At 41.9% G+C, this 9,248-nt stretch overlaps 1 protein-coding gene across 1 annotated transcript in view; it reads right to left on the reverse strand.

Annotated features, from left to right (window-relative positions):
* The window catches only part of LOC114647844 (omega-hydroxyceramide transacylase-like), a 51,718-nt gene extending 43,055 nt beyond the window's left edge, over nucleotides 1–8,663 (reverse strand). The window contains exons 1-2 of the mRNA XM_028796502.2: nucleotides 8,252–8,663; nucleotides 6,562–6,794 (exon numbers count right to left, since the gene is read on the reverse strand). Coding sequence (XP_028652335.2) covers nucleotides 6,562–6,794; nucleotides 8,252–8,471 — 453 coding nt within the window. The 5' untranslated portion in view covers nucleotides 8,472–8,663. The remainder of the gene's footprint in view (nucleotides 1–6,561; nucleotides 6,795–8,251) is intronic.
* Nucleotides 8,664–9,248: the final 585 nt, after the last annotated feature.

Consider the following 9,248-nt stretch of genomic DNA (forward strand, 5'->3'; position numbering starts at 1 on the left):
CATCCCAATATCTAATGGCAGTCAAGGTACCGTTGTCTAGCCTGTCGAAGTCTGTGCGTCCCTCCATGGATATGTCTCCCCAGACCATCACTGACTCGCCACCAAACCGGTCATGCTGAATGATATTACAGGCAGCATAACATTCTCCATGGCTTCTCCAGACCCTTTCACGTCTGTCACATGTGCTCAGGGTGATCCTACTCTCATCTGTAAAAAGCACAGGGCACCAGTGGTGGACCTGCCAATTCTGGTATTCTATGGCAAATGCCAATCGAGCTCCGCGGTGCCAGGCAGTGAGCACAGGGCCCACTAGAGGATGTCGAGCCCTTAGGCCACCATCTTGAAGTCTGTTTCTGTTTATTTGGTCAGAGACATTCACACCAGTGGCCTGCTGGAGGTCATTTTGTAGGCTCTGGCAGTGCTCATCCTGTTCCTCCTTACCCAAAGGAGCAGATACTGGTCAGTCCTGCTGATGGATTAAGAACCTTCTATGGCCCTGTCCAGCTCTCCTAGAGTAACTGCTAGTCTCCTCGAAACTCCTCCATGCCTTTGAGACTGTGCTTGGAGACACAGCAAACTTTCTGGCAATGGCACGTATTGATGTGCCATTCTTGAGAAGTTGGACTACCTTTGCAGCCTCTGTAGGGTCCAGGTATCGCCTCATGGTACCAGTAGTGACACTGTCCATAGCCAAATGCAAAATGAGTAGGGAAAAATGTCAGTGGCCAACACCTGTTAAACCATTCCTGTTTTGGGGGTTGTCTCATTGTTGCCCCTCTAGTGCACCTGTTGTTTAATTTCATTAACACCAAAGCAGCTGAAACTGATTAACAAGCCCTTCTGCTACTTAACTGACCAGATCAATACCTCACAAGTTTAATTGACTTGATACTATACTGTAATTAAAAAGTGTTCCTTTCATTTTTTGAGCAGTATATTATATATATTTAGTTTGTAGTATGTAATATAAGCTTAGTTTTGTTTATGAAACCCTAACACATTTGAAAATAACAGGACAGCTGAAATTGAGAAATCTATCCATTCATCCATTTTCCTAACCCACTTATTCAGGGCAGGGTCTCGAGCCAGCTGGAACCTAACCCAGCAATTTTGGGTGCAAGGCAGGGAAAGCCCTTTGAGAGGGTGCTAATCCATCACAGGATCAACAACACAGGGTCCAATTTAGGGAAAATGGAGCCTCAAGTTGAAACCCGTGTAAATGCAGAAAGAACATGCAAACTGCACACAGGCAGCCCCTGGAATGCGATGTTAAACTTGATCTCCTTATTGTGAAGCAGTAGTGCTACCACTGTGCCAAACCATTGATTAAATCAAGGAGAACAAATGATCAATAATAACAAGTGTATTTCCATAACCATTTATAAATTCTATATCAAATCTGGCTTCATATTAAAAAATGGGTTTGTCCATTCATCCTATTTTAGAACTTTCCCATTACAGGATTTCAGGGAGCAAAGGCCATTCCCAGCAGCATTGTGCAGAAGGCAGAAACCATTTGGAATTGCGGCTACAGTCCATCTCAGAGCATACTTGCACAGACAGAAAATCTTACTCATTCTTCCATCCATTGTATGAATCCGCTTATTCAAAGGCATGGTAGGAACTGAAATCTCAAGTTCATTACAGAAACCCATACTCTCTTACCCAAGTAGTGTACAGTATTTTCTGTACCAACTTATTTCAAGGGTTTAGGTGATCTGGGCCTGTTATTGTAATGTGTGTTGACGTGACAAACATTAAGTCTCAAAAGTGATAAATATATGATGTACTGACTACTTTAGTTCCCTCTTAAGCGGGCCCAATGCTCCGTGTTGCACTGAAGAACTTTTTGTTTTTTTCCTTAGTTTATATAGGTTACCTGTTGCAGTTCTCAAGGAACTGGCATACAGGTCAGGTATATCTCAGCCTAGCTTCAGCTCTATCATGCCCAATGTGCTGGAATCCATACACCCACTGACAAGGCACTAAATTGTGTTTCCATTTTGTGTGGATGTACATATATAAAATGTAATGTGTTTCTGCCAACATAAAATAATCATTTGGCTTCATTGTCCAATGTTATTGGAGCAGTTGACCACACTATTATTGAATAAGTGCATCTAGTGAGAATGAAACTGCTTTTGTTAACCATAAGTAGTGACATTCCTTTAATGTACAGGTCTACTGTTATGCCAAGATAAGGCTGGCAAATACCATGATTCAATGACATGGGTCAACCTCTGGTTCATTTATTTTGAGGCAAAGTAGCTTTGGCAGGTGCTGATTGTGCTGTATGTGATGAATGACTTGTTGGTAAGGTAACTGACTGAATCATCAGTGTTTCATATGGAGTGTACATTACAAGTGTCAGGTGAAAGTAGCTACCTGCCCAGATTCTGGTGCCTTATGCCTTTTCCTGACCTCCAGTATGAATAGGACAGATGCCATAATGCCATGCATGCTCTTGCATGCTCAGTTGTGAGTGCACTATAGGACTCCTCAAATGCATGTGGCATTATTTCTGTACATCAGGTTGGAGGCTCCTCTGCCAGCTAATGAAGGTCTGCAGCATCATGTCTGCATATGTATGAGGTTCATTAGCATAATTCATATATGGTTATTTCAGGGTGGAAACCAAGCAGGGTGTGAGGTGCATTCATATATGCACATTAACAAGATGATTGTGATTTATAAAGATAAATTGTGTATAAATGTGCATAGTGCAGGTTTTATACATCTGATTTGTTACTTTTTTTTGGCATAGACGTGTTCCTGTTTTTGGAGTAAACATTTTTTTACGTTCAAATTCATAGAAAGTTTTATAAATGAGACCCAGGTCTGGTCAGTGTGTGTAGTGTTGTAGAATAAACAGAAGTGTATCAGCAGATTGATAAACTGATTATTAAACAAAACTAAACATCAGTAAAATGTGTGGAGAGCACCAAAAGCCAAAGGTGTGCCATGATGAAAGCAGTTGTCACAAAGTAGAATTTTGGCATTACCCACACTCCACTAGATTGGTTTAGATCCTATCTCTTAGGCCGCACTCAGTTCGTTCAGCTTAAAACTTTTACATCCCAACCCACCGCTGTTACTTCAGGTGTGCCCCAGGGCTCCGTCCTGGGACCCCTCCTTTTCATTATTTACCTCCTTCCCCTCAGCAATATCTTTCATAAATGTAAAATTAGCTTCCACTGTTATGCTGATGACACCCAGCTCTACCTCACTAGCAAACCTACTTTTGCCTTTCCCCTTCCTCGCTTTTTGATTGGTTTTCTTCAAATGTTCTTAAATTAAATAGTGACAAAACTGAGGTTCTCCTCATTGGTACAAAATCAACAGTATCCAAAACTGATCATTTTTCATTTGTTATTGATAATTCCTCTGTTTCCCCTACTCCACAGGTTAAGAGTCTGGGTGTCATCCTTGATAGTACTCCTGGTCTGTATATTTCCACCTGCGTAATATTAATCATTTTTGCCCCTCCCTCACTCCCCACACCACTGCTATCCTTGTTCATAGCCTTGTCTGGAGTATTGCAATTCTCTTTTCTTTGGTCTTTCTCTCAAATCTCTTTATAAGCTTCAACTGGTCCAGAATTCAGCTGCCCGCATTATTACTAGAACCCCTCTATTCACCATATCACTCCCGTCTTGCAGCAGCTTCACTGGCTTCCAGTTAACTTCCGCATTGAATTCAAAATTCTTCGGTTAACTTTTAAGGCTATCCACAACCTTGCCCCTCCAATATCTGTCCAACCTCCTCCATGTTGCCATTCCCTTCCGCACCCTTAGATCCTCTTCCTCCATCCACTTGACTATCCCCTTCGTCTGTCTTACTGCCGCTCTGCTCCCCAGCTCTGGAACTCATCTTTCGAGCTTAGAAACATTGATTCATTCTTACTTTTTAAATCTAAACTTAAAACTCTTCTCTTTTAAGACTTCTTTTTCTCTTTGACTACAATTGCTCTGTCTGATTTTAAATTTTGTATTTTTAGTTTTGTTTATAATGTGTGTGGGCGGCACGGTGGCGCAGTGGGTAGCGCTGCTGCCTCGCAGTTGGGAGATCTGGGGACCTGGGTTCGCTTTCTGGTTCCTCCCTGAGCGGAGTTTGCATGTTCTCCCCGTGTCTGCGTGGGTTTCCTCCGGGCGCTCCGGTTTCCTCCCACAGTCCAAAGACATGCAGGTTAGGTGGATTGGCGATTCTAAATTGGCCCTAGTGTGTGCTTGGTGTGTGGGTGTGTTTGTGTGTGTCCTGCGGTGGGTTGGCACCCTGCCCGGGATTGGTTCCTGCCTTGTGCTCTGTGTTGGCTGGGATTGGCTCCAGCAGACCCCTGTGACCCTGTAGTTAGGAATATAGCGGGTTGGAAAATGGATGGATGGATATAATGTGTGTTTTATCTATTGTTCGGTGTCCTTGAGTGTTTAGAAAGGCGCCTACGAATAAATAAAATGTATTCTTATTATTATTAAAGTATTAAATAAGAGTAGAAAAAACTAGAGGCAAGGCTGTATGTATGCTAAGTAGTCTTTTGTAACCTTCAATATAAGTAAACATAACACTAGTTTGTCTGATAAACAGGTTTGGAACGTAAGTACAAACTAGCCTTGCAGATGGAAAGAAAGTAGAAACTATAAGAATTCTAATAGTTTAAAATGAACCATAAGTCAGTGCTTCTAATGCTTCTCTCTTGATATTACTTTTAAGCCTTTTAATTCTTTTACTCACAAGCATATTCTGTATAAGACACACAAAATACATAAGAACAAAATAAATCGGACAAATAGGATACTATTCAGTCCATCAGGCTCATTTGTTTAACTAATGATTAAGCTGTCCCAGTAGCTCATCCAGTTTCTTCTTAATGGTTTTCAAGACATTCTTCCCATGTCTGTGTGGGTTTCTTTCCAGTTACTCCAATTTTGATCCTAAGGATGTGTTTTTGGCTAAATGGTGACTATAAATCGGCTCTGAGTGAGTGAGTGAGTGAGTGAGTGAGTGAGTGAGTGAGTGAGTGAGTGAGTGAGTGAGGTTAAGTAAGTAAGTGTGCTCAGCAATATATTGGTTCCAGCCTTGTGATTGATGCTATGGGAATAGACTGTGGTTCCACAGACCTGAACTGCATTAATGATTTTAAGAAAAAAAATATGTAACAGTAAACACTTTTATATTCTAGATTGCACCTCAGTGATTAGAGTTTGCTATACTGCACTTGGGTCCTGAGTTTAATGCATGGCTAGTATTACCTTCTTAATTTACTTCATTATATATATATATATCTATATATATATAGATATTGTGGGATATGGCCGGCTGTTCATCCCGGCCAATACCCCCAGGCCGCTAGATGGAGCCCTCCCTGTAGCATGGAAGTGCCCCGAAGACCAGCAGAGACTTATGGACAATGGAGTTTTTATTCCCAACCCTGGTGGACACCGTGGGGCCCACCAGAGGACGCTGCAGGGAGACTCAAGGACTTATACGTGCCCTATAACCCGGAAGCACGTCATAATCATATGACCAGAGGGAACGACGTGTTTCCAGGTTGAAGAGAAGGACTTTTTATCTGACCCGGAAGTGATAAGAAATCACATGGACTGTAGGATGGAAAACACTTCCGGGTCAGGGAATGTAAAAGGATTATGGGAAATTCCAGACGTCGAGCTGAGCTGGGTGGAAGGGTGGCAATGCGTCTGGGAGAGGAGGATTGGTTTATTGATTGATTATTGATTTATTTATATGAGTATTGGGGAGTGTAGGATGCTTTGTGCACTGTTTATTGATAAAGTAAAGTCATATTGGACTTTTATCTGGTGTCTGACGTCTGATCAGAGGGTTCAAGTGGTCACGGAGACCTCAATCTTTCACAATATATATAAGCTAAATACCACTGACTCACTCATCACGAAATCTCCCGAACCATGAGGACTTGGGACTTGAGATTTGGAATGTAGGTTACCCTTGGCCCATAGGTGCTCGCTAAGAAACAGTTTTAAAAAATTTGTGGTCCAAGTGCGAAATTTCTTATAGTTTTTTTCTTATAGTTGATTTTGCAACTTTCTCATTGTGCTAAGTATCATAGTTCGGTTGTGGTACCGACTTATTAGCGTGATTCCGGGAGAGACTCATTGGACTGCTGGGAGGGGGGCGGGGCCCTCCTCACTCACACGACTGCCTCCTCGGGGCGTAACCTTAACTCCGCTTAGTTAGCAAACGAGAGAACTACTTAACGGATTTAGATCTTTTTTTTCCTAAAATTTGCTTGAACATTCCGGTTGATTTTGCGACTTCTCTCATTGCGCTAAGAATCATAGTTCACTTGCAGGAGCGATACTATCGCACTAATCAGAGACAGAGGCTTCAGGCCAAGGGGAGGGGCAAGAGTGACATCAGAAGTAGAGAGCTAAGCGGGGCCCTCCTCACTGTCCTGTTTCACTAATACACTGGCAAAGCAGCGGAGGATGGCTAGTATATATATATATATATATATTTTTTTTTTTTTTTTTTTTTTTTTGCACAATATACAGTATTATTACAACTGAATTGTCACACTATATGTACCTGAACAAGTTCTTCCTTGGTTGAAAATTTAGACAACAGGCGATTCTCTCGATTGTCCAGCCTAGTCACTGAAATGAACAGTCGTCCACTGGCAAGCTGATGAGCACTTTCTGGAAGGTTTCGGCGGAGTGAGATCTCCAAGGCTCTGAAAAGGCTGAAAGAGGGGTTTAAAGGACCCAGAATATGCTGTCTGATTTCACTTGCTGTTGCCATAATTTCAGCACAGATATCTTCTGAAAACACAGAGAACAGCAACCAAGAGCTTCAGTACTGTGTGGAATGTTTAGCATTTGCAAGAAAAATGCACTGTATGCTGCATGCTCAACAATATGTTATTTATTAGAGCACAAGGTGTCTCCAGAAAAAATGTCCATATATTTGCAAATGTAATAACACAAATTATTTTACATTACCATTTAATAATAATAATTAATTACATTTATATAGCGCTTTTCTCAGTACTCAAAGCGATATCCACACAGGGAGGAACGAGGAAGCAAACCCACAATCTCCACAGTCTCCTTACTGCAAAGCAGCAGCACTACCACTGTGCCATCTGTGAGGACATTTGGTGCAGTAGTTACAGTAGCTGTCTCACAAATCAGCATCCTGGGTTTAAATCCAGTTATTTTCTATGTAAACCGTATACATATTCTTCAAATTTCTGTTTTTCTGTAGTGACTCAGATTTTCCACCCATATGAAAATTTTAAGTTAACTGTAAAGTCTAGGGCGGCATGGTGAAGCAGTGGTAGCACTGCTGCCTCGCAGTAAGAAGACCTGAGTTCACTTCCCGGGTCCTCCCTGCGTGGAGTTTGCATGTTCTCCCTGTGTCTGCATGGGTTTCCTCTGGGTGCTCCGGTTTCCTCCCACAGTCCAAAAACATGCAGTTTAGGTGGATTGGCGAATCTAAATTGTCCCTAGTGTGTGTATGGTGTGTGTGTGAGTGTGTCCTGCACTGGGTTCGCGCCCTGCCTGGGACTGGTTCCTGCCTTGAACCCTGTGTTGGCTGGGATCCCCATGACCCTGTGTTAGGATATAGCGGGTTGTAAAAGGAATGGTTGGATGGCTGTAAAATCTACATTGGCCAATTGTGATAGACTGGTGCCCTGTCTAAGGATGGTTCTTGCATTGCCTCCCTTATTGTCAGGAAAGGGTCCTGCTCTGCAATTCTGAAGTGAGTTAAGCGGGTATGTGAATGCCATGTTGTGTTTTTGTTGTTTCAATCTAAACATCATGCCGTATCCTTTTTAAGACACGACTATTTTCAGTCCCGGTTTTGTTACATGGAACTAACCTGACTAATGCCAGACAGTCGGGTATGAGTTAACCTTTTTGTTTTTGTTTTTACTTTTTTCTAACTGCAGCATTCAAAGTCATACTATTATAACTAGCTGCACCCATCCTCCTGCTAGCTTGAGGTGAAAAGTTGATTAGAAAATTGTAAGTGTCAGTGTTGCCTTTTCTATCATGCCAGGACTTGAAACCCAGGAAAATGTTGCTGTAAGTTGCTGATTATTTTATTTTAATAATATTTGATCTGGATTTCTGAACAGTTCTTGATCCCAGCGTCCTTTTTCAGTATAGGAGATTTTACAATACACTTTAAAACATCAGTTATTTTTGTATACTCTCTGAATAACACAAATTAGCAGTTATAATCAGTGAATTCCCATTAGAAACAAACTCACCCATGTTGATTCCACAGACAACTGCAGCTGCTGCCAGCGATCCAGATGACGCTCCAAACACTTTTGGAGCTTTGTGAATAAGCTCTGGTGCCAGATCCAGTAGGCACTGGGCAACACCAAAGTGATACACAACCATGAACCCAGATCCACCGAAAGACAAGGCGCAGGGTGCCTGCTTTCCTGCAACCAATTGAACTGGAATCAAAGTCATAGCTGACATGCTAACCAGAAATTTTGGAGAATGTAACAAAATAAGGTGTTAATAATGACAAAAGTAAATCCCAATACCGGCAGTTGATTACAAAACAGAAAAGGTTGATTTTTCAATCTCCAATCAATTATGAATATTGATAAAAAAGATGATTCTTCTTATTCACTGGAAATCTGCTGTAGGAAGTTAAAGCTCTTAACTTTTCACATGCTTTCGGATTTATAACCTGATTTCCTAACACATACCACTGTATTCCCCTGTGCAGATTTGATTCTCCTTGCTCTGGTATGATCTGACATGTGGTCAAAAAGGCGGTGCCTGCTCATCCTTCAAACCACTCCCTACCATTTGCAGTCATGCTTCTTCTACTGATTTGCATGCTTCTTGTTTATCACTATTATTCATTTATAATAATTTTATAGCAGTGTATTCATAACATAACAACATTTTCAAGCCCATCTAATCTAGATCAGAGTTAAACGGAGGCCAGACCTAATCCCAGCACCATCAAATGCAAGGAAGCCACAAACCCCAGAATAGGCACCATTCCAGCTCAGGGCTCATCCACAGGCATACCCTTCATTTAAAAATACCCACTACCCTAACAAACCTGTCTTGAGGAAAACCCACACAGAGGCAGGGAGAACTCAGAATGATGGATGTTTGTTTTGTTTGTTTAGGTTGTGGTGAGCGCCCTCTTCTATGCGGTGGTGTGCTGGGGAGGCAGCATAAAGAAGAAGGATGCCTCACGCCTGGACAAACTGGTGAGTAAGGCAGGCTCTATTG

This window comes from Erpetoichthys calabaricus, chromosome 3 (assembly GCF_900747795.2).
Source record: "Erpetoichthys calabaricus chromosome 3, fErpCal1.3, whole genome shotgun sequence".
Taxonomy (NCBI): domain Eukaryota; kingdom Metazoa; phylum Chordata; class Cladistia; order Polypteriformes; family Polypteridae; genus Erpetoichthys; species Erpetoichthys calabaricus.